This window comes from Oryx dammah, unplaced genomic scaffold (assembly GCF_014754425.2).
Source record: "Oryx dammah isolate SB20612 unplaced genomic scaffold, SCBI_Odam_1.1 HiC_scaffold_16, whole genome shotgun sequence".
In the NCBI taxonomy this organism is placed as follows: Eukaryota; Metazoa; Chordata; class Mammalia; order Artiodactyla; family Bovidae; genus Oryx; species Oryx dammah.
This window is the reverse complement of record NW_024070200.1, coordinates 35,060,393-35,085,028: the sequence shown is the minus strand read 5'-3', so window position 1 is coordinate 35,085,028 and position 24,636 is coordinate 35,060,393. Positions and strand designations below refer to the sequence as shown.

The 24,636-nt window shown below is 58.4% G+C and overlaps 1 protein-coding gene across 1 annotated transcript; it reads left to right on the top strand.

Moving 5' to 3' along the window:
- The first annotated feature begins 288 nt into the window (after positions 1-288).
- SEMA7A (semaphorin 7A (John Milton Hagen blood group)) lies at positions 289-24,636 on the top strand. The gene is made up of 14 exons (XM_040257236.1): positions 289-634; positions 14,327-14,478; positions 15,255-15,296; positions 15,633-15,725; positions 15,946-16,030; positions 16,194-16,304; positions 16,902-17,041; positions 17,659-17,843; positions 18,724-18,832; positions 18,917-19,115; positions 21,897-22,024; positions 22,215-22,369; positions 22,561-22,622; positions 22,949-24,636. Exons 1-14 carry the CDS (start codon positions 463-465, stop codon positions 23,308-23,310), a joined length of 1,995 nt encoding a protein of 664 aa, XP_040113170.1. The 5' UTR covers positions 289-462; the 3' UTR covers positions 23,311-24,636.

Sequence of the window (24,636 nt, the reverse complement as noted above, 5' to 3'; positions counted from 1 at the left end):
GGAGCTGTGTCCACTCTGGCCAGCCTGTCCTCTGAGAACCACAGCTTTCAGGGTCCAAACACTTAGCTGACCATTAGCGAGGTTGTCTGAGCCCTCAGGAGAGGTCCTGCCTGACTTCTAGGCTAGGCTAATCCCTTTATGGTGTGGGGGGAGCGACTCTAAGGCCCAGAGAGGGGACAGAACCTGGAGCTCATCACAGAAGACCATAAGTCTGTCTTGCTCGCTGCCCACCCGGGTTCTGCCTGCCGGTGGAGTTGGCCAGAAAGAGGTGGTGTAGGTTTCCCTGGGGCGTGGGGGGGGGGGGGGGACCTTCAGCCCCCCCTTTGGGCTAGCCTAGTCCCGGGGGGGGGGGGGGGGGGGGGGGGGGGTCAGGCGTTTGACTCCGCCTCCTCGCACTGGCTTCAGCTCTCGCTCGGGCGCTGGCTCAGTCTGGCTGCTCTCCGCCGTCGCTCCGCTCCGGGGATGACACCGCCTCCGTCCAGATGCACCGCCCTCGGCGCCCCGCGAGTCCGCGTTTCCAGCCCTCTGGCTCGGTCCAGGTTCCCGCTGCGGCTGCTGCTGCAGCTGGTCTGGACGGCTGCCGTCTCCCAAGGCCACCCGAAGAGCGGACCCCGCATCTCCGCTGTCTGGAAAGGTAGGTGGCGCCGCTCGAGCTGCGGGGCGCGAGATCCAGTGCCGCGCGGGGCGGGTGCGGAGTGTGCGGCACCGGAGAGAGTGCGTGCGCGCGGCTCTGTGGGTCCCGGGGTGTCCCCGCCGGTAGCGTGTGGGTCCGGGTGAGTGTGTGAATGTGCGCGCGGCCACACCGGAGCAGGCTGTAACGCTGCGGCGAGCGAGCGGCGGGGGCCGGAGCCCAGCTAAGTCGCTCCAAGTCCTCCCGCAGCCGGGAGCCGCAGCGGCCGGGCTCAGGGGGACGGAGAGGGCCCTCTTCTCGGCCCTAGGCACTCACCATCCTCCAGCGCCCGGGCCTCTGTGCGGGGGATCCTTTCTTCCGCCGGGACCCCCACCCGGCTCTATCTTCCAGAGCTGCGGGCTCTAGCTGCGTGCGGGGGAGCCAGTGGGGCCGGCAAGGGGGCGCGGACCCTTTGCCGCCGCCGCTGCGCTCGGGCTGCGGGAACAAAGACCCCGCTGCCTGCCCCCGCCCCCCACCCCGGCCCCAAGCGCGGGCCGGGTAAAGGGGTGGGCACCCTGTGGAGAGCCCGGACAAGGTGCGGTGCAGAGGCTTCGGGCACCCGGGCGCTGCCTCTGCAGTGCTGGGACCAGCCGCTCCCCCCTTGTCAGCACGTGGCAGTTGTCACAGGGCTCGGCGCCAGCATGGGGGCAGTACCCGATGGGTGGGGCGCGGCCATTGGGACCCCCAGGCAGAGGACCTGGGGAAGGAGTGCAGCTTTTAGGCCCTCATGGTTGTGTGAACTTGGGGGACCGGAGTCTCCCCCAGGGGCGCCTCAGTTTAGACCACTGTACGTGGGTCGGAAAACCAGCTGGGTGGTTTGAGGGGTTTTCTGCCTCGAGGGACTGAGCTCCCCTCCTCTGCAATGCACAAAAATGCTTCCCCACCCCCCTGCCACTGGGCTCTGTCCCCATGTTCGGCGTCGGCGCGGCCCCCCTGCGGTGGTGGTGGACCGGCAGTGGGGGTTGGGGGGCTGGTAGATTTGGCCCCTCCGGGAGCTCTTTGATGCCTGAGGCGGTTTGCAGGGATTGCCAGAGCCTGAGCATTATCTGGGGCAGGTATTCTTAGCAGAGAGAGAGAGAAAAAAGGAAAACCCACTCCAAAAGCAAGTGGCCTGAACTGCTGCTGCGGTGGATGGAATGTGACTCGCCCAAGGTCACTGTGCATTGTGTGAGCTCACATTGCAGAGAGGGGGCTCTGATCTGGCAGGGACCAGAGCTTGTTCTGAGTTAGGAAGCGGAGAAAGATTTAGGCCGTTTCTTGGCCAGTTCTGCTACCCAGACAAAGATACTCCTGGTGCAAGTGGAGCGGGGCATCTGACCCCTGACTGTCCACTTAAGGTGGACACCAACACGCCCCTCAGTCATACCAGCTCCGCCCTGGGCTCTCTCTTCCTTCTTAGTATCCTTGTCTTTCCTCAGTCCGCTTAGCTGTCTTGGACAGCACGGCGTTTGTGCACTTTGAAGGGGATGATGGCCACATCTGAGTGTTCTAAAATCTCCCCCTGCCTGAGTGTTCTGAAATCTCCCCTTGTGCCAAACCCCTTGCCTTTGGCTCTGCTTTTCCCCATCCCCCAGTCTTCCCAAGATACCCTTTCACACACATACTTAATGCACACCCACCTTTTAGCACTTAATGCTGCCTTCCCATCTCATCGGGCACTTAGTTCCCACCCTGAGGCTATTTAAAACTGATTTCTGTCCTCTTACCCACTTTCCAAAGTGCTCTCTCTGCTGCACGCAGTTCACTGTTGTAGCCACACTGGCCATGCCCTCTGTTGGGTAATGCACTATTGACCCCCACTTGGGTCTGCCAGCCCCTCACCTTTCTTGGCCAAGAGCAATCTGTGGTCTTCTTCACTGGTGCCAGGCACCCCACAGGCCAGACAAACCCTGCCATCCACCTGTCCCCCAGGACCACCAGCTGGTAATGGTATGCCTAGCTGACAGCTGCCTCCTATTTCCCATGGAGTGACACATGGCAGTCGGACAGGAATGGGCTTGGGCAGGGCGAACCCAGGAGTAGGGTGAGAGGAGGACCCTCCCAGCCTTGCTGGAGGCCTAGGTCCCTGGATACCAGTGGGGTGAAGGGATGGGGATGGCGGCCTCCAGGAATGACTAGACCAAGGATAATGGTGGTTCTGGAGTTGCTTTTCCGTGAGGCCTAAACTGGGGTTTTAATTATAAGCCAGGACAAGTGTGAGGACTGGAATGGATATAGAGGGATCTTTTTCTCTCATTTATTTTCTGCCTCTTGAAACCCCAGGTCCTAGGGGATGATTAGATAAGGGAGTTCTGGGAAGGTCCCGGCCTGCTCTTGTCAGGGGGGTTGATGCCTCTCCAGCCTGATAAAGGTTGGCCCAGACCTGCCAGTTGCCCTTGAGCTCTGTACTTGTCTCTGACCCTCAGAGCTTGTCAGGGCTCTGGAGTTTTTCCCCCTAGAGCTGTCACTGAGACAGGGGCCAGTCAAGGGTGTGACTTTGTGGACCTGACTTCCCTGCAGCAGGAGCTGGAGGGGAGTGGTTTGCAGGTGAAGGCAGGAGGTGGGCATGCTTGTGTACCCCTCTCCCATTCCATCCCTGGTTGAAGGAGATGGAGGAGACCCAGAAGACCCTGATCTCCAAGGTCAGAGGTGAGCCAGCTTGTCCACAGCAAGAAGCAGAGCGCAGTGACCACTTATCCAGCTGGTTCTGCCATCTCCCTTGTCCAGTTAAAAAACAGGATGTTATTGTTGACTCGGCAGCTGCTGGGGGAGCCATTATGGGGCCACTCCCCAGGGCAGGGGGTTGTTGTCACCTCCTTTAGGGGATGAGGTCACGGCTGGGGCTCCCCAAGCATCACCATTTCCAGTGGAAATCCTTGCCCCCTTGGGGACTCGGATGTATTCATCATCTTCAAGGTGAACTCCCCTTGCAGAACAGGGTGGGGGTAGGGGGGACAAGTCCCAGGAGGAAGGGGAGTTTCTAAGCTGGATGAGATGCTTGGTGATGTCACCGGGAGTTTCCTGCTGGCTCTGTGGTCCCCCTTTCCTGAATAATGAAGATTCTAAGAGCAGGCTGGGATGTAAGAGATCCGGCACTGGCCCAAGATGACCATGATGAGGGAGAAAGAGATGGGAAGTTGGAAGCCTGGTTCTGGACCCAGCTCTGATGATTTTCTGTGTATCTCTGGGCAAGTGCTTGACTTTTTCTGAGCCTCAGTTTCCTCAAATTTCCAAAGCAGGTGTTTAGTCGCTAAATCGTGTCTGACTCTTTTGTGACGCTGTGGGCTGTAACCTGCCAGGCTGCTCTGACCATGGGATTTCCCAAGCGAGAATATTGGAGTGGGTTGCTGTACCCTCCACCAGGGGATCTTCTATGACTCAGGGATTGAACCTGCCTCTCCTGCATTGCAGGTGGATTCTTTACCGCTGAGCCATCAGGGAAGCCCAAAGCTTCCCTGTAGGAAGGAGCTGGTGGCCCAGTGATAAAAGAATCCACCTGCAATGCAGGAGATGCAGATTCAGACCCTGGGTCATGGAAGATCCCCTGGAGGAGGGCATGGCAACCCACCCAGTATTCTTGGCTGGAAAATCCCATGGCAGAGAGCCTGGCGGGCTGCAGTCCATAGGGTTGCAAAGAGTTGGATATGACTGAAGCGACTAAGCACATCCTTATCAGAACACTAATCCTTTGCCTTTCTGGGGCAGGTGGAGGCTGTAGTGGTCTCTTCAAACCCAAGCAGTGAGGAGAAACCAAAACCTGGGAAGTCAGGGGAACTCCTTTAGTTTTCTGTTCTTTCCTATCATTTTCCTTCATAAGTTGATGGCTGATCAGCTGGAGGAAATGGCTCCTTTGGTTTGTAACTCCGGGGGTGGGCATAGTAATTCAGTATTTTTGGCATTTATCATTTGCTGGGGCCAACCTTGTGCTGGTCCTGGGCCTAGGGAACCAGAAATGAGAAACTAGATGACTGCATAGGCTTCTCTGTGTGGATGAGACAAATAGGCAAGTCAGCCTGCAGTTACAATGCAACATGTCAGGGCCTGTCACAGAGGGCAGCTGTGGGGGTCAAGGAGGTACCTAATCCAGTCTGCACAATCAGAGAAGGCTTCCTGGAAGAGGTGATCGCTCAGGATGGTACATGGAATAGGAGCCAGCTTGAGAGGGGAGGGACAGGAGGAAGTACCCTGGTATGACAGGATTTCAGACCCCAGAACTTGCAACTAGGATGGAGAGGCAAGGAGCTGGGTGGAGGAACACTGAGTCAGCCTGGCCTAGGGGCTCCAGGAGGGTTTCTTGTAGGAGGGGGATGTCTGAGCTAGGCCACCTGGCCTTCCACAGCCAGCCCAGCAGCAGGAAGGAAGGACCTTGGTGGGCAGGGAAGACCTCCCTGTGTCGTAGCTCCCTGATGGGAAGCTGGGGCAGGTCCAGAGACCCCAGAGCTTTCCTGCCAGCTCCTGACCACAGGTGTTCCCTGGGTGAGGAGGCCCAGTCCTCAGCAGAGATGCTTCACGGGCTGAGGAGCTCGCCCAGCGTCAGCCAGGCCCTGCTGGTGTGGGAGGTGCAGATGGCCTTCCTCTGCCCAGCTTCCACTTCCAGGAACCTTCACCTCCTTACCCAGGGTGGATCACTACCCAGGCTGGGCACTTGGGAGAAGCAGGGAGAGCAGGACACCCTTCTTTGAGGAAGGCTGAGCCAGGACCCCTAATGTGCAGGTGGGAAGCCGAGGCTCAGCCTACGGGGTGGGACCCAGTGGCCTGCAAGGGGCAGTGGTAGGAGTGGGTGGCCCCCGAGTTGACAGCTCAGGCCCCAGCTGACGTCCTGTCCTCCACCCCCAGTGCCACTGCCGGGCAGTCTAGCTGTGTCACAAGGGGCTGACAGTACTTCCTCTGCTCTAGTTGACAGCTCTGGTTCCTCCTTTCTTGGTTTCCTTTTTTGGTCAGTCCTGGCTGTCCCGGAAGCCACCTCTCTTCAAGGGTGGGAGAGGAAGGGGGTCCTCCTAGAGCAGGGACTGTGGCCCCCAAATGTCAGAGGACTTGGGCTTCTCCCTTTCCTAGCCAGCCCAGGCTTGAGGGACCATTTTATCCATCCCTTTCTTGTTCCCGATGGTCAGTCTGCCTCCAAGCCCTTTATTGCACCCTCACCCACCTTGGCCATAGCTCTTGCCTCAGCATTCCCCACTCCCCATGCTTTCCTGCCTCAAGGCCATTGCCCTGCTGCTTGTTGCCCTGCTGGTCATTCCTCCAAGCACCCAACTTGCCCCGCTTTCTTCTTTTTGTTGGTTCAATCTCACTTCCTCCAAGGGCCTTCTCGGATGACTAACTCACACAGCCTGATGTCAGAAAACAAACGTCAGAGTTCACCTGGGCTAACCACTCATTCCACAGATGGGGAAACTGAGGCCAGAGAAGCCAGGGACTGGCCCAGCATCACCCAATGAGATGGGCGGAGCCGGGACCAGGGCAATGTCTTCCTCCCAGGACTGTCCTTGGCCTCAGCTCTTGGCCTCCCTCCACTTGTCTGTCTGTCTTCATGCTGCTGCTGCTGCTAAGTCGCTTCAGTCGTGTCTGACTCTGTGCGACCCCAGAGACAGCAGCCCACCAGGCTCCCCCGTCCCTGGGATTCTCCAGGCAAGAACACTGGTGTGGGTTGCCATTTCCTTCTCCAGTGCATGAAAGTGAAAAGTGAAAGTGAAGTCGATCAGTCGTGTCTGACTCTTAGCGACCCCATGGACTGCAGCCTACCAGGCTCCTCCATCCATGGCATTTTCCAGGCAAGAGTACTGGAGTGGGGTGCCATTGCCTTCTCTGGTCTTCATGCTGTGGCTCCCCAAACCCATTTCCAGTTCAGCTGGACCCAGACTCTCCCTGCCCCAGCGCTGTCTGCTCCTGGGAGCCTCAGCAGCTTGACCTCCTCCCTTCAGGACTTTGGATTTGGGCCAGCTCCACGCATTCTTCTGGTCTTTTCCTCGGGGCAGCTGGGCCTCAGGTCCTGGGAGCAGGTTGATCTGTGTCACTGCATGGGCTAATCGGGGTTTAACCGTCACGGCAGCCGGGGATTAGGCTGAGGCTGCCGCATCTCCGCACCCCTTCTGCCAATCATGGGTGAGGGCTCTAACCCAGCACCCCTGGGGGCAGCCCTCATGAAGGAGGGCAGCTAGTCTCCTCCCTGTATCTAGGTCTGTGTTCAGTTGCTTTTCCGGTGAGGGCAGAGGAGAGGTTCTGGGTTTGCCCTTGTAGGGCCTGCTGGTACCTGCAGAGGTGGTCCTGCAGCTTGTGACTAGAGAGGGCACCTGGGGAAGTCAGGAGCCTGGTGCAGCCAAGGACTGGGACAGGAAGTGAGAGCAGGAAGGGTCAGTGTGGGGTGGTGCAACCTGGGACGACTGCCTGGTGGAGGAGGAAGAGTCAGGCTAGACAGAGGAGCAGGGACGTGAAGTGGGGCAGAATGTGGCATAGATTGCTGCTTGTATCCTTGTCTTCTGGGCCCAGGGCTCTTTGCCAGCCTAGTGAGTGAGGAAGGTACCCTGTTGGTGGCCCAGGAGCCTGTCCTAAAGTGTCTCCGAGTCTGATCTTGGGGTTTGGCCTACCCTAGTCTTGCTTCTTTTTAACGTCCTCAGCTGCCCACACTTGCCTGTCCTGACCTTGCATTGGCCCCGGGGACTGGGCTTCACCCTCAGGACCCCACAGTCCAGGTGAAATTCCGCCAAACAATGTGATCTGAGAGAAGATGGTGTGTGCCAGATGGTGTATAGAACAAGGTCAGAGGGAGGATGGAACCGTGAGGCCTGGAGTAGTCTGGGACACTTCCTGAAGCCGGCGGGGGGAGAGGGGGATTGAGGCTAGATCTTCAAGCCCAGGTAAGACCATGTGCACAAAGAGAAGGGGAAAGGCGGTCGGGAAGGGAGAGCGCAAGCGAAGGGGTAGAAGCGGGATGCAGCCATGCAGCCATGGGAGAGAGGAGCAGAGATGGGCAGGCCTTGACTGCCCAGTGGAGGAGGTGGGCCCTGCTGCGACATGCAGTTGGGACCCGTGGTGGGTTCTTGAGTTGGGAGGTAGAAGCAGTGTTTTGTTTTGTTTTTTTACCCAGTGCAGGTTGGGCAGGAGCCTGGCCGGTTGGATGGTAAAGAAGGGTCTCTGAGCACACCCTCCCTTTGCTATAGCCTGCCCACACTGCACTGTGCTTCTATTCTGGGCAGAGATCATGGGATGCTTGTGTACTGGTCAGCACGCAGTGCGGCACACACCCCCAGGTCCCTAGTCCCTGCCTCCCTCAGGCCTGCACACCCACGCTTTCTTACACACACACTCTCTTTAGAGCGTCGTGGATAGAGGTCAGGCAAGTAGCCTCTGACCAGGTTCCACCCTCTCTGGTTCTCAGTCTCCTCATTTGTATGAGAGAGGCTGGCCTAGAAGCTTCCAAGGGCTCACCTTTGGAGCCCAGTGTTATAAACACAGGTTTCAGGTTCAGTCTGCCTGAGTGTCAGCCTCCACACCACCAGTGAGCTGGGTGATCTTGGGCAAGTTACACAACTTCTCTGTGTCTGGCTGCCCTCATCTGTAGAACGTACAGGGCATAATAAAAGAAGCTGCCTTCGAAGAGGTCAGTGATGATTGAATGAGTTAATACATCTGACACTCGAGTACTGCCGGGCACTTAGTAAATGCTGTGAAACAGTTAGGTGGGGGTATCATTGTTGCCTGTGTCATCTCCCCCTTTGGCATTTCTGATTGCTGATGAAATGCAGCCCTGGAAGCCTGGCCCCTGCCAGCTCTCTCTAACTGCCCATGCTGGCTGGCTGCCCTTGCTCTCTGACCCCTCCCTCCTTCCCCTCTGGCCCAGGCTAAGGCTGAGCTAAGGAACCTTCTGTTTCTCAAGGCCCCCTGTCCTGCCTGCCTCCTTTCATTTGGGGTGGTTTAGCCATCCTTTGCCCTCTCCCTGATCCCTACTCTGGCCCTGGGCCCAAGGGCAGGCCCAGTGTCTCTGCCTATCCTCTCCTTTGAAAGAGCTACCACCTGACTTCAGCTTCACTCTGGGGCTTTTAGAACTATTGAGCTGAAGAACCAGTGGAATGTGGGCAGAATCCGGACAGGACGTGGCTTCCTGCCTTCCCTGGGCTTGGAGCCTCCTCCCCTGTCTGGCTGGGCCTCTGTGCTAGCCTTCCCTGAGCCCCCAAATCTATCTTTGTTCAGCCCCGCCTCCAGCACACACTCAGCATATTCTCCACACTGCTCCTTACCCTCAAGCCTTTGCCCCAGCTCATCTCTCCAGCAAGCCAAGCCTTCTGGTCCTTCGAGAACAGTGGTGCAGTGCAGAGAGCACACAGCCCTTGGTGGCATGGAAGGCCCTTAGTTTTCCTGTCTGTAAAATGGGCAGGACAGGTGCTGTCCTGCCTTCTTTGCAGGGTGGTTGGGGGGATTTGGTGAGCTAGTTGGTGGAGGCAGATGAGGATGTGGTTTCATTGTTGCCTGGACCTTCAGAAAGCCGTCTCTGACTTATCCAGTACTCACAACCCCACGCTTTCCCCCAAATGCCCCCAAGCTTAACCCCGAGTGTTTTGATCTAAGTCACTGCTGCTGCTGCTGCTAAGTCACGGTGGGTCATAAAACCTAGACCTTAGCAAGTACCAGGCCCTCCAATCCACTGAGGAGGAAGCCACACTCAGGAAGGCCGAGTCCCTGGTCAAGTCACGGCCACCCAGCTGCCTGGCTGCCACAGGGAGCGCAGAGAGAACCCAGGCTGAGTCCGTACGTGAGGTATGCTTCCCTGCCACCCACGGCTGACCTTGATGGGTGGGAAGACCCTCCCCCGTGGCTCAGCACACAGCTCACTGTTCCCACGGTTGATAAAGAGAGGCACCCCTCCCATGACCCTGAGTACCGCCTCAGGGTTGCCACCTGCCCCAGCACACCAACTCTCTGGCAGCTGTCTGGAGCCCTGCCTGGCCGAGTGTTGCCAGCACCCCAACAGCAAGCACAGCCCTTCCTTAGCACAGGCCCATGCCATCACATAAACTGGGCTTCTGGATACAAGGAGCGGCTTCCCAGGCCCTCCTCCCTGCCATTCTGCGAGAGGCAACGATGAAACATTTGTTCCTTTGCCCCTCACCTCTTCCAGTGGAAAGGTTTCTGTCATTCAGAGTCCTACCTGGAAGGATGGTGGGTGGGCGATCCCTCTAGTTACCAGGCCAGTGACTTTTTCCTTGGCTAGCAAGGGAACGTAGGGTAGAGAGCAGGAGATGACACAGGGCGGCCGAGAGAAGGCGATGGCCGGCTTTGGAAGATCAGGACGCTCTCATGGAAGTCCAGGCTGTGGTCCTGGGCTGGAGCAGGGCGATGAGCTCCAGAAACCTGAGCCGCTGCCTGGCCCTGCTCTGTCTCCCTAGTTCTGTGTCCTGGGCCAGTGGCACCGTCTCTCTGGCCTCTGGGCCCCTCAGCTCAGCCACTGTTCCCTTCCCTTCTCCTTGACTTGTGGGCTTCCACAGGATGGTGAGCCTGAGGGCTAATTCCTGGGCCCTGCGTGGGCCTTCCCTCTTCTTCCTCTGGCGAGGGTGTGAGGTGGGTCTGGTGATCCAGGGTGGGGCCCGACTATGGGAGGAGGCTCCTGACAGCTGTGGTTGGGCCTCCAGTCTGAGGGTGGCCTGGCTCTTGCCCCTTGCCTGGGCCTCCCTGGCTGCCTGCTGCAGGCACTCCCTGCTGGATACCGCATTCCTGCCATTCTCGGAGCCTGCCCCATGCCTGCTCTCAAAGGGCTCCTTGAGGTGAGCATTCAAGGCCTGTCGGGTCAGTGGGTCAGCTTGGAAGGCTGTCCTTGTCCAGACCGGACTGTGGGCCCATCCCTTGTTGCTCCCTTCACAGATAATGCCACTGCCCCCCATTCTAGCGACCATTCCCCCTCCCCTGAGCAGCCCTCTTTCACGGGCAGTGAGGATGCAGGGACGGTGAGGACCAGAGCATGACAGCACCCAGCGCTGATGAGGAAGAATGATGCTCCAGCAGGCAGCCCCGCTTTAGGAAAACCCCCTCCACAGAAGGTCACACTCGTCCCAGACAGTCAGTTGCTGGTATTGTGCTGGGAGGGTGGGGGCCTCCAGAGGGGTCTGGTCTGATTGGTTCCCACAGGATCTGAGCCCCAGGATGGCCTGGCTGGGGGCCTGATGGGGGAGGGCTGCCCCCCTGACACCTGGCCATCTTCTTGACCCTCATTTCTGTCTGGGGCTGGGCCTAGTGAAGAAGGTGGGGGCTCAGGGGGCCACAGAGTCTAGCTGGGTACAGGGCAGCCTGAGTGTGCCCTTTCTTGGTCCAGAAGGAGCCAGGATTGGCATAGAATCACATGGGGGTAGGCGGCTTGTGCCTGGCTCGCCTCTGGGGCCATGCCTATCCCGTGCGTCCCTAGCCCTCTCCCCTGCCTGAACCCCTGGTTATTCTGGGAGCTTTTAGCTACCACTTAGTCAGCCACTAATGCGTCAGGCCGGGGAGTGAGGGGGGAGACACGGTGCCAGACGGTGCTCCTTTTAGACTTCCAGGATAGGAAGTGGGGGGGGTGGCAGGGCTGGTCAGACAGGGCGACCTGGGGTGCTGGAGGAGAGGAGGCTCTGTGGATCCTGGCCCTGCTCATTGGAAAGAGAAGGCAGGTCTGGAGACTGAAGGGCAGTGGGTTGGTGTAGCCTTGGTCCCCTGCCTTGCCCTTTCCCCATCACCACACTGGGGGCTTCAGCCCACCTTCCCCATTCTCCTCTCTTTAGGTCTCTTCACCCACCACACTGTCAGCTTCCCCACCTTTGCTCAGGCTGTTTCCACTGCCTAGAAGTCTCTTCCTGCCTGTTTCTTACCCATCTAGCATAGGTCTGTCTGCTTTCTCCATCCTTTTGGATTCCTAAGGAAGCAAGAAGACATATTTAGGGATGCAAAACTGAATCTCTTTAGGAGCAGGCCCCGGCCTTGCTCAGCCCCTGCTGGAGTGGAGCCTTGAATGCCACCCCCTCCCCTCTTGGTGCTAAGGGGCCACAGATCCTGGCCTCCAAGACTTGGTGCTGCCTTCACTTCCAGGCAGCCCTCCTGCCCCTGAGCCCCTCAGCCCCCGCTCCTGTGACCTGAACAAAGCTTCCTTTCATGTATTCATTGAGCTGCTGCCGCTCAGACACTTCCCCTGCACAATCAGGCCCTTTGAGGGCCTCGGGCAGTGCGGGAGCCGGGCTGGGGCTGGGGTAGGGAACGAGCCAAGGCCTCGTCCTGGGGCCGAGCTGGTGCCATCTCCCCCATACACATCACCAGGCTCAGAGCCGGGAGGGGCGGGCGCCTCGGGGTCAAGGGAGGCAATGCTCCTGGGCTCCTGTTTCTTCCATTAAGATGAGGTGAGCAGTTCCTGCCTCCCTCTCACTCCTGACCCTGAGAGCCACAGCCAGGATTTGAGCGCAGCGGGGCTCACGCTTGCAGATCTGTGCAGGGCTGTCCTGTCATGCTATGCCCAGCAGCACCCCCCTATGCACCCAGCAGCCCCCCAACTTCCGTGCAGCCCTCACCCTCCCTGTGTGTTCTCAGCGACACTTTGTGAGCATCCTGGAGTCTGTACCAGTTTTGCTTGAGCGCCATGGAGACTTGCTCTGGTGTGGCTGTTTCACCCCTCCAACTGGGTTCCAGGGTAGGGACGGGCCTCCCTGCAGAGCTTGCTCTCCAGGGCCAGGCCACAGCTTTTCCATCAGACTAGACCGCCCAGGACAGGCTGCATCTCCTCCTCACTTGGGTGGCCCTGTGACCCCAGACACAGGCTCCCTCAGGGCCCCTCCTGTGCCCCTTCCTCCATGACTAGGGCTGAACATTGGCTGTGCAGACCCCTCCTCTGAGGCCGTGAGCTGGGGCGACTGTTTGGAGGTGGCCAGCGTGACCTGAGCTTGGGTCTCCTCCCCTTTGGCCTCTGGCGGGCCTCAGATCTCAGGTTCCAGCCCCACATCTTCAGGCCCAGACATATAGCTTTTTCTGGCTGCCTGGGCGTCTCGGGGAATAGGTGGGGAGCTGGGGCCACAGACTGTCTCGATTCCGGGTTAGGCTGCGGGGCCGGTGGTGGCTGCTCAGGCTGCGGGTGAAAGGGGAGCCGGAGCCAGGGCGCTGAGTCAGGAAAACCTTGTGTCTATCCCCAGCACTCAAACACTCTAATTTTATCCCAGCTGCTGGGGCAGGGGAGCCTGCCAGCCCTAGCTGAGCCCTCACCAGGTGAACCCAAGGGCTGTGAGCTCAGCGCTTCTCTGTGGCCTGCAGTGCTGGTGTCTTCATGAGCATTCCTGTCTACCAACGCTCAGTCTGGATGAGCCAGAATCTCCTGCCTCCAGTGCGACCTTGAGCTAGAGTGTCCCTGAAGGCCCTTGGTTCTGGCCTCTATACAGTGAGCTGGGCCACAGCTGAGGTGGAGTCTGAGAATAGCCTGCTTGCCTGTGTGACCTGGCCATGCAAGAATGTATCTTAAGGAAAGGGGGTGAAAGTGGAGAGGGTGGGCGTTGCAGGGTGGAGAGGGCACTCTGTCCCTGCTGAGTGCAGAATCAGGAAGAATGGCTCAAATGGCACTGAGGGGGCCTGGGGGCAAAGTCAAGGACAGGGCAGTTCTTTTCTGTCTGGGCTGAGGGTGTCCTGCTTGGGTGTCACTGCCTGCTGCCCTTGAGTTTGCTGCAGCTGAATAAACAGTGATCAGGCTGAGGGCACGGGCTGGTCGGAGGTGGGATGATGCTAGTTATGGCTGATTGCTGAGGGCGCTGCCACAGGCTGTCCCATTCCTGTAATTTAGCCCTGCAACCAGGACGACCTCAGCGATGTCACCGGAGATGAGACATCTTCTCCCCGGAGGCAGTGGCTGCAGGTTTCTTTTTGGGGCAAAACTGTCCCCATCAGCCCTTCTACTTAAAGGCCCAGGCTATGCTCCGCGAAGGGCCCCCATCCCAGAGTTGCGGGGAAGTGGGGGCTGGTCATCCCCCCGGGAGTGAGCTGGCATCCTTGTGAAACCAGGCCAGACCAGTCCAGGGCAGAGTACAGCTTGGGGGCAGAAGCTCTGGTCCCTGGCCTGCTACTGCCCGTGTGAGTTTGGGCTGCCCCTCTCTGGACCTTTGTTTTTCCATCTCTAAAATGGGAGGAACTGGACATTAAGATTACTTTCTGGCTTTTGATCCTTACTGACCTGCTCACTCAGGAGGTGGGGTAGGCTGGGAAGGGTCAGAGAGGGCCTCCTGAAGGAGGGGAGAGGGTTCCGAGCAAAGTGATTCCTGGGAGCCTGAACTGTCCATGGGGTTCTTAGAGGCCTTGCTACCTGCGGGAGGTGGAGGTGACTGCTTGCTCTGTCCTAGGCAGTAGAGAGCCTCAGAGCAGAGTTGAGGGACCTCCTTTCCAAGCCCAGCCCTCTTGGGAGCAGCAGAGTGTGTGTGTGTCGGGGGGGAGTGGGGTGGGTGGTGTCAGTTCTTCCCAGGGGTCCTTAAATTCTGTCCCGACTCTGAGGTCATACATATTGTAGGGTAGGGCCCTTGGCTTTGGGGTGAGGACAGCTGGTTGCCAGCCCCTACCAGAGGGCTCCTCTCATTTCCTGCTCGCAGCTCTGAGTCCAGTGTCTCCATAGCCAGCTCCAAGCTGGTGGATGCGGTGTGCGTGGAGGGCAGGCCGGGATCTTCCAGCCTCAACATTTTCTGCCTGTTGTCTTTTCCTTAGGCCATGCAGGGCAGGACCATGTGGACTTCGGCTCAACTGAGCCACACACGGTGCTTTTCCATGAGCCAGGCAGCTCCTCCGTGTGGGTGGGCGGACGCAACAGAGTCTATGTCTTTGACTTCTCCAAGGGCAGGAACGCCTCCATGCGCACGGTGAGCCTGGACCCTCCCCTGCCCCCTTCTCTCTTCTTCCTTCCCCATCTTCTTTTGATTGATTAATTGATTGATTGTTTTGGCTGAGTTGGGTTTTGCTTGCTGCGTGTGGGGTTTCTCTCGTTGAGCCCGGTGCGCGGGCTTCTCCTTGCAGTGGCTTCCCTTGTCTTGAAGCACGGGCTGTAGGGCACGGGCTCAGTAGTTGTGACACACGGGCACACAAAATTAGTTGCTCTGTGGCATGTGGGGTCTTCCCAGACCAGAGATTGAACCTGTGTCCCCTGCATTGGCCTGTGAATTCTTAACCACTGGACCACCAGGGAAGTCCCTTTCCCCATCTTATCTCCTCTCTGGCCTTGGTGAGAGGCTTCAGGGAATCTGGGGGAGCTGGCATGTCTTCCCCATAAGTGGTGTCTGGGGAAAAGCTCCCTGAAAGTGGTCCTGACTGGCCTGGGTGCTGGGGTGATGTGGAGATAGGCATGAAGCTAACAGGCCTGGCCGGGTGGGGAGCGCTGACTAGGGAGGCCTAGCAGGAAGCGGGCCTCCCAAACCCCGTGACCCTGTCTTGTGAGATTTCTGGACTGGCCCGAGAGTTCTGGGCTTTGGCTCTGGGTCTCAGGCTGGGTAGCCTGTGTGATCTTGGGTAAATCACTCCCCTTTTTGAAGCCTTAATTGCTCATCTGTCAAACGAGCCCATCCTGAGGATGCATGGAAAGAAGCTGGGGGCATCTTGCCCCTGGCAGGTGGACTCACATCCTCCCTCCCTGTTCCCCCAGGTGAACATTGGCTCCACCAAGGGGTCCTGCCGGGACAAGCAGGTGAGTGGGGTAAAGGGAGTGCAGAGAGGAGGCTGGTCCCCTTGGAAAAGTCCCTAAGAGCCTGAGGAAGGAGGCCTGGCCCTGTCTTGGGAGCGGCAGTCCAGGAGGAGAGAGGCAGCCCTGTCCTAGGGTTCCTGGCCTGAGCAGGAGACACTCCTTCCCTAAACCATTCCTCTGTTTTTAGGGTGGTGGGAGTCAACTGCATTCACTCGGGCTCTCTTTAGAGATACCTCCTGGGCTTAGATTTCTAAAGCCTTCTTTCCCAAGACTGAGGGTCCTAGTGCTAGGCCTGCCAGGGCCTCCAACCAACTTCTTGCCTTCTCCCTTTCCTGGCAGGACTGTGGGAACTACATCACACTCCTGGAGAAGCAGAACGAAGGGCTGCTGGCCTGTGGCACCAATGCTCGGCGCCCCAGCTGCTGGATCCTGGTGAGGAAGGCCCTCCCTGTGTGCCTGGTCAGCTCACCCTTGTCTGGGTGGGCTTCTGCCCCCCAAGGTGGGAGGAGGTGGGTGTGGCGCTCTGTGGCTGGTCTCATCTTGTACAGAGTTCCTGGGAGGATGGGGACCGACCCTGGCTGAGTAGCTGGCACCCATGGGAGGCAATGACCATGGGACCACGTGGCATTCTGACCCCCTTGGTCTCCCCCAGGTGAACGACTCTGCGGAGTTTCTTGGGGAGAGGAAAGGTTATGCACCCTTCAGCCCGGATGAGAACTCTCTGGTTCTGTTTGACGGTAGGGCCATTTGACAGTAGGGCCGTGGCTGGAGCAGGCGGGTGCCCTGAGGGCAGCTGCGCTGGGCTGGGGGAGGGCGGTCAGCTCTGTGCCTGGTCCAGGCCCCATGGAGGGGCTTCCAAGAGCTGCGTGCCCTTATCCGTGGCCCTCCCACTGTGCCCAGGGGACGAGGTGTATTCCACCATCCGGAAGCAGGAATATAACGGGAAGATCCCTAGGTTCCGCCGCATCAAGGGTGAGATCGAGCTGTATACCAGTGACACCGTCATGCAGAGTGAGTCAGACTCCCACTGGGCTGGGCCGGGCCAATGAGGGTGTGTGAATGCTCAGGGGTCCTCATGTTTCTGGGGAGTCTCCCTGAGGGCTGCTAGGGCCACAGGCCATCATTAAAGTGGGAGTTGGGTGCAGTCCTGAGACAAGAGAGCCAAGGAGGTGGTCCTGGCCAGGAGCAGGGGATAGCAGAGGTGAAGATGTGGGGGCAGAATGGGCCTGACACCCTCTGGAGACACATCAGAGGAAGCCCCAGACCCATGTGGTGTCCTTGGGAGCCACAGCATGTCCCTCTGCTGAGCTCATGTGGGGCCATACCTACTCCCTCTTCTACCAATTAGGCAGAGGTGACATAGAGGCCCCCAGGGACTCCTCCGGGTCCCTAGGCATGAAGTCATTGCTCCTGGGCCAATGACATCTTTGTAGGAGAGGGCAAAACAGGTGAGGGGTGGGGGTGCAGAGTCTTGGCCCCCTTGGGGTGTTGGACCTGGCGTTCTGAAGTTTATTCCTGGTGTGATTGGACGTGGGTTTGTGCAGACTCAGGGGCTGGGTCCTCTGAGAGGCTCCCGGCCTCACACCCGTTGATATCTGTCCCCGGCAGACCCGCAATTCATCAAGGCCACCATCGTGCACCAAGACCAGGCCTATGATGACAAGATCTACTACTTCTTCCGAGAGGACAACCCTGACAAGAATCCCGAGGCCCCGCTCAATGTGTCCCGAGTGGCCCAGCTGTGCAGGGTGAGCCAGAGCAGGGTGGGCGAGCGAGTGTGTCTGTGCCTGAACGGGAGTGAGTGAGTGTGTGAGTGCCTGTGCGTGTGCAAGTGTGTGAGGGAGTCTGTGGGACTGTGGGAGGAAGAGGGTGTGCACAGGAGGGTCGGTGCATCTGTGAATGGGTAGTGATGGTTGGGATCACATGCATGTGTGAGGGTGTGCACAGGTGTGTATTCGTGGAGAATGTGTGCGAGCACATGCATGGGAACAAGCGTGTGTTGACGTTGTGTGTTTCACCTGCGTGAAGATGCTGGTTGTGTAGGTCTGTGTCATGTGTGTGTGTGAATGTGTAAGAGTGGGCAGACGTGTGTCTGAGCCGGTGTGCTCGGTGGGGACCTGACCCCTGCACCCTGCAGGTCCCCACTGTGGGCCCTGTGCCCTGGGTCAGCCAGGCCTGCCACCTGGAGCCTGGCCTGAGTCATGGGGCAGTCCAGCCTCGCCCCTTGGCAGGTCCTGGCCCTTTGCAGGGCCTCTTTTCCTCCTCAGAAGCCTGGATGCTGGCCTTCCTGGCATCATGTGCCCTGGGTATGTGGGGCAGCCCAGGCAGGTGCTGAGGGACCTCCCCCTCCTCTCCTCCCTTCCAGGGGGACCAGGGTGGTGAGAGTTCACTGTCGGTGTCCAAGTGGAACACCTTCCTGAAAGCCATGCTGGTGTGCAGTGATGCTGCCACCAATAAGAACTTCAACCGGCTCCAGGATGTCTTCCTGCTCCCCGACCCTAACGGCCAGTGGAAGGACACTAGGGTCTACGGTGTCTTCTCCAACCCCTGGTAAGTGGCCTTGTCCTGGGGCTAGGCTGGTGAGTGTCCAGTGGGGATCAGAGCACTTATGCCTTGTCAAGGGGATGGCTGATATGGCAAGCACAGGGATTCCAGGCTCAAGGGACAAGGCTGTTGCTGGGCCTGGGTTGGCCGGACACGGTGCTCAGGAGGATGTGCATGCTGGTGCGTTTGTGAGTCTGTATAGACGGCTGTGTGCACATGTGCCATATGCATGCTCATGGCTACTGGGCCTGTGTGTCCGCTAGCTGTGTACGCAGAGCGGCTGCTGGGCCCTGGGAAAAGACTGCTGAGGCCTCTCAGGGTGCTGGGTGCTATCACACCTGCTCAGGCATTGCCTGTGCCTGATAATCACACCTCTTAATCACTCTCATTGATTGAAAACAAGGCAGCCCTAAGTGAGGGTGTGAGGGGGGAGGGTGGGGGCAGGGTGGGGAAACCAAGACCCTGCTCTGGGGCTCCCGTGTGGATGGACCCAGCGGGCTGGGAGGAGGACGGGGTTCTGGCCTCCGTGGCCATTAGCATCCCAAGGATGAACATGTTGGGATTCCTCCTGCCCTGGGGTTGACCTCTGAACTCAGTGGTTCCGTGACAGAGTACAGGTTGTGGTTTTACATTGCAAAAGAGAGAAATTAGGCTGAACTTCCCGTCCCTCCCTCTTTCTGTCCTGCCTCTCTCCTTTCAGTGGTATTTGCTAACACTCAGTCACTGGCCTTGGCCTCCAGGAGAGTCCCTGCTGTCACGGAGCTCGAAGGCCAGGAGGCTTGGTCGCTAGGCTGTAGTTATACTCCATCTGGTGCAGGGCTGGCCTGAGTGAGTGGAGATGGGCGGTCCTGGGCCTCCCACTGAGGTGGTCTCTGCATCCCCCCAGGAACTACTCGGCTGTCTGTGTGTACTCCCTCGGTGACATTGACAAGGTCTTCTGCACTTCCTCACTCAAGGGCTACCACTCAAGCCTCCCCAACCCACGGCCTGGCAAGGTGAGCAGTGACACCCGCCCTGGCCCAGGCTGCGACCCCATCTCCCAGCCACCCCACTGATCTGGACCTGTTCTCCTCGCCCAGTGCCTCCCAGACCGGCAGCCGATACCCACAGAGACCTTCCAGGTGGCCGACAGTCACCCTGAGGTGGTGCAGAGGGTGGAGCCCATGGGGCCTCTGAAGACACCACTGTTCCACTCTAAGTACCACTACCAGAAAGTGGTTGTCCACCGCATGCACGCCAGCAATGGAGAGACCTTCCACGTGCTTTACCTAACCACAGGTAAGGGGCTACCCGGGACCCCCTCTCCAGTCTGCTTGGTAAAAGTGAGTATAAAGAGTAATGTCATTAACATCTAGTTGGATAGTTATACCTGGAAGGGAGAACTGAGTGGCTAAGAGCTGTCAGGAGTTAATATGTGTAGCTGTGAAAGAGTCAATCAGTGAGGGCTTCCTCGAGGAGATGGGGCAGAGGGAGGAGGGCATCGAAGGCTGGAAGGTACCTGGATTCAGAGGCAGAAATATAGTGAGTGTGAGCAAAGCTGGGTGTAGCTTGGTCCAGCACTCTGACTCCTGAGGATGGTAGGAAGAGATGTGGAAAGTCAGGTGGAAGGGCCTGGACCCAGGTGTCCTATGGGCCTCTGCCAGGCAGAGTGAGGAAACTGGCCCCTCTTGCTGTCTTTGAGATTATGCAGGTAAGAGGAAGCATCTGCTGTGGGATGCAAAGAGTTTCATGAGATGTGAGGAAGGGCCTCCAGACGGCAGTGCCTTTGCAGGGTCTTGCAGAGGACTGCGGGGCCACCTCCTCTTCCCTAGATGGGCTCCCTCTGGAAGTGGGGTCTGGCTGGCCCCAGAAGCAGAACAGAACATTCTGAAAGATGAGTCTGCATCCCAGAAGGTCACTGGCCATGAAGCAAACAGCCCTGCGGTGGCTTTAGAGCAACTTCCTGGTCCCAGACTGTGGGCGAAGATGCTCTGGGAGCAGGCATGGAGATCAGTATTGAGGGGAGGGTGCTATAGGCCTTCCTTAGGACTGGGTGCTGGTGCCATCAGAAAAGCAGTGTCTCCCCCAGTGCCTAACACCTCTGGGGTCCTGTAGTCTAGGCCTCAGGCAACCCCCTCAACTGCACATACCGCCTATGTGACTTTCTGCTGTTGCTTCACCTTGGGGTTTTCTCAGGGTCACGGTGGCCTCATTGGTGTTTCAGCTCTTAGGAGTCTTGGGGAGAGTAATTTCCCGTTCACAGGCTTGGCTTCTGAGTTGTGAGATCCACCACCCCTTGACTCCTCCATTCATCCTGGCTCCACCCACTGACCCCTGTCCTTGCTCTGCTCCCTGGCTCCACTCACTAACCCCTGTCCTTGCTCTGCTCCCTGGCTCCACTCACTGACCCCTGTCCTTGCTCTGCTCCCTGGCTCCACTCACTGACCCCTGTCCTTGCTCTGCTCCCTGGCTCCACTCACTGACCCCTGTCCTTGCTCTGCTCCAGCAGCAGATGGCCCAGCTATTGTGACCAGCCAGCAGGATAGAGCACTGGGGGCGGGTGACGATGTAAGACTGGGAGCAGGAGCCAGGACAAGGCAGGCTGGTCCTGGGCTGAGGGAGCTGTAGGCTCCCTTTCTGCAGACCTGGAAGCCGATGCACTTGAGTGATGAGGGCATTTGTCTCGGTTCTCCCTGAGGGCCGTCAGAGAGATACTGTTTTGGAGTTTGCAGCATGGAGGATTGGGGCTGGATGGGAGATAGGACTTTCTGAGCCTTCTGCAGAGAATAGGAGGCTCTTACAGCTGGAAGAAGCTATGAGAGGTTGTCACCGGGCTGTGTGGAGGAGGTGAAGGGCAGTGTGGGTGTGAAGGTAGTGCGTGGGCTGGAAGCCTGTCAGACCAAGGGAGCCAGGGACCACATCCCAGAACCCGCAGAGGGGGGATTGTGGACGCTTAGAGGTAATGTCCCCGGCAGGCAGTCATCTGATCATCTGACTGCCTTTTTGGGGCAAGTGATGCCCTGGGAAATTGGGAGGGAGGGAAAGTGAGGTAGGCTATTCTAGAAACTGGGACAGCCGGGGAGGTAGGATTGGGAAGACTCAGGGGTCAGGATGCCCGTTAGTCCCCGACAGGAGTGAATGGAGAGAGCTCCGGGCTCTGAGGCAGGCAGCTTAGTATATGACCTTGGGATCCCCTATGTGGAACCTAAGGTCCTTTTCAGGTCTAAGATTTTAGAAAAATAAAAAAATCCCCTAAGACTGCATATGCAGTATGGAATCCTGGATTGGATCCTGGAACAGACAAAGGACATTAGCGGAAAAACCCGTGAAATCCCAATAAAGTCTGTAGTCGACTTAATCATAACAAACCAGTGTCAACTGCTCGGCTGTGACAAACCTCACAGTCACACAAGATGCTAACCTTCGGGGAAACTGAACAAAGGGTATATGGGAACTCTGGACTGTCTTTGTGACTTTTCAGTACATCTGAAATTATTCCAAAATAAAAAGTTTATTTCAAAGAAAGCACATCCGAAAGAGTCCAGGAAACAGAAGAGGTTGGAAGGGTCTGGTTCTGCCTGCTCTGGGTTCCAGTCACCAGTTGCGTGACCTTGAGCAAGTTGCGTGACCTTGAGCAAGTTGCTTGGTCTTTGTGAGCCTCATTTCCTTTCCTTTGAAGTGGGGATGTTGATACCCTCCTCCCAGGGGAGTGGGGGGTTAAATGAAGAACTGTAACCGATGCGTGTAGCTGGAGGCTTGGCAGTGCTTGGGCACGTGGGACTGCTGGTTCTCTCCTCCGTGCTCCGGCTTCCCCTTGCAGCCTTGGGGAGCCCAGAGCCTCCTGGGATGGCCTCCCTGGCCCAGTCTTGGAAACTTCCTGTGATATCTTTGGGCCCTTAAGACCCCCCCCCAGTCATGCTGTCCTTTCCCCACCCTACCCCAGTCCTCTGACCCTCGCCTGAGCCTTGACTTAAATAGCCCTGCCCACCTGTGTCTTTCCTGGTCAGCACAGCCCAGGGGGAGGCTGCCTGGCTCTGCTGTGAGGCTCCCGCCTGCTGACCCTCTGCTCTTCACCCACAGACAAGGGCACCATCCACAAGGTGGTGGAGCCAGGGGAGTGGGAGCACGGCCTTGTCTTCAACATCTTGGAGATCCAGCCCTTCCGCCGTGCGGCCGCTATCCAGGCCATGTCACTGGATGCTGACCGGGTGAGCCTCCCCACCCTCAACCCGCCCTGTGGGGCCAATGTGACCTGAGGACAGAGCCTGTCTGTGTGTGACTCACATGTCCTTTTCAGGGTCTCTGGGCCCCTGGGCCTGCCAGGCAGCTGGACCTCAGCCTGGGAGCTTAGAACTCAGTTGGGGTCCCTGACCTGACTGGTCATTTTTTTCCTTCCAGCGGAAACTGTATGTGAACTCCCAGTGGGAGGTGAGCCAGGTACCCCTGGACCTGTGTGAAGTCTACACCGGGGGCTGTCATGGCTGCCTCATGGCCCGCGACCCCTACTGTGGCTGGTACCAGGACCACTGTGTCTCCATCTACAGCTCCCAAAAGTATGTTGGCCGGGCCCCCTGCTCCTAGGAGAAAGCGGACACAGCAGTGGTGCTTGATGGGCGGTGTCCCTTCTGGCCAGACCCTCCTCTGAGTGGGCACCACTGCTGCTACTGGTCAGGGGTGAGACCAGGGAAGGGGCCGGGCCTGTGGCCTCCTGTTTTCTTAGCCTCTCTCTTCCTTCCAACTCCAGGCCAGTGCTGCAGTCCATCAGTCCAGTCGAGCCACACAAGGGGTGCCCCAACCCGAAGCCAGGTACCTATCTGGCCCATCTCAGAGGCTGCAGTCCAGTGGGGGTGGTATATTCGTGCCCCAATTGCCCTGTCTAAGGGAGGCCAAATCTGGTCCTGGGGGCTCCAGACAGATGGGGCAGGACAGTCCTGTGGAAGGAGCCCCCTTGGTGTGGGGGTTCTACAAGGAGTCGGGTGAGGGAGGCAGGGGAGAGTAAGGAGGAGGAGGGGGGCTGGTGTCCCCGCGTTCATTTAGAAGCCTTGGCCTTGGAGCCCGATCAGTGTGGGAGGACACAGCCTGCCCTGGGAGCCCACACCGCTCCTCATGGCTCCCTCCCCCTCGCTCCCCAGAGCAGGCCCCGCTGCAGAAGGTTTCCCTGGCCCAGAACTCCCGCTACTACCTGAGCTGCCCCATGGAGTCCCGCCATGCCACCTACTCCTGGCGCCATGAGAACAGTGTGGAGCAGAGCTGTGAGCCTGGCCACCAGAGCCCCAACTGCATCCTGTTCATCGAGAACCTCACGGACCTCCATTACGGCCACTACTACTGCGAGGCCCAGGAGGACTCCTACCTCCGTGAAGCTCAGCACTGGGAGCTGCTGCGAGAGGACAGCGCCATGACCTCACAACTGCTGGGCCACGCCTGCACCGTGGCCACCAGCCTCTGGCTGGGTGTCCTACCCACACTCATTCTTGGCCTGCTGGTCCATTAGAGCCTCATGGGGCCGGGTGTGCTGCAGGCTTCTGCAGCCCCGAGGCACTAGAAAAGTCTCGCACCCGGAACCGGCTGGGCCCAGGAGCTCCTTGTCCACCACTTCTTTCCAGGGGGACCGCGTAAGCCTGATGGGGGACACCGGGCCTGCAGATGGCCAGCCGCAGGCGGCTGTTGGGCCCCCGTGGGGCGAGGGTGTTGCAGGCCACAGAACGCAGGCTCTGACTTTGAAGCTGGGGCCTTGATGATGCAAGACTATCTTTTGGAGATTATTTTTCAAAAACTCCTCAAACGGATGAAATGCAGTGATGCTCTTGGCCTAAGAGCCTGTGGGCCAGAGAGTGGGGTTTAAAAAGAGGAATGGCGGACCCCATCTCTGGACCTTAGGGCTGAGGCCCGAGTCCTTCTGGACTCGCTAGACCCAGATCACCCCCTCATTCTCCCTCCTGCCAGGACTCGGGGAGGCTAGTATTCCTGCAGGCCCAGGGCTGCCCTCTGTGACCTCCTCATCAGCCCTGGGTCTCTCTAGGCAGCTGCCTTGCATGTTTATTGAAGGATGTTTGCTTTCCGGACGGAAGGACGGAAAAAGCTCTATTTTTATGTTAGGCTTCTTTCATGTATAGCTACTTCTGACTGCATCTGTATGAAATACCAAAACTACATGCGGGGTAGGGTGGGGAGGGAGGGGTTGGGGGAGGGATGGGTCATGGGGGGGCGGGGGGGGGGTCTCGGTCTATGGCTCCTGGGAATGGGATGAGAGTCCAGGGATGGGCATGGGTTTGAAGAGAGAAGCATGAGCTGGCTCTGCCCTGGGAGCCCAGTCTGAAGGGGACGTTCGTCCATGCCCCTGGTCGGGGTGGTTGCGGGAGGGGGTGGGATGAGGGAGACAGGGGAGAATGAAGGAGAAAACTGAGCCCTAGGTTCACCGTGTTCATTTCAAAGGAGGAGCCAGGTCCTCAGGGGGAGGTTTCTAGGACTCTGCCCTTGGCATTGGGGGTTGGGGGGCGGGGGGGTCCCCTCCCCTCCCCTCAGCCCCCTTCCCCAAGGGCTGTGCTTCCATGCTCCTAGCCTCCCACCTTCAGCTCAGGACTTGTTATAACTTAGGCTAAACTGTGAATTCCTGTAGGGACGGCCTGGGCCAAGCTCTCCAGGTGGGCGGCTCTGCCATGTCCATGGATTTCAGCAGAGAGCTGGGCCCTTCTCTGGCTGTGTCTGGCCAGCCTGGGGCAGGGCCTGGGGCTGGTGGCCTTCCAGCTTCGGCCCCTGCATCTCTTCTCAATGCACTTTAATAATGTAACATATTACTAATAAACAAGCTATTTATTTA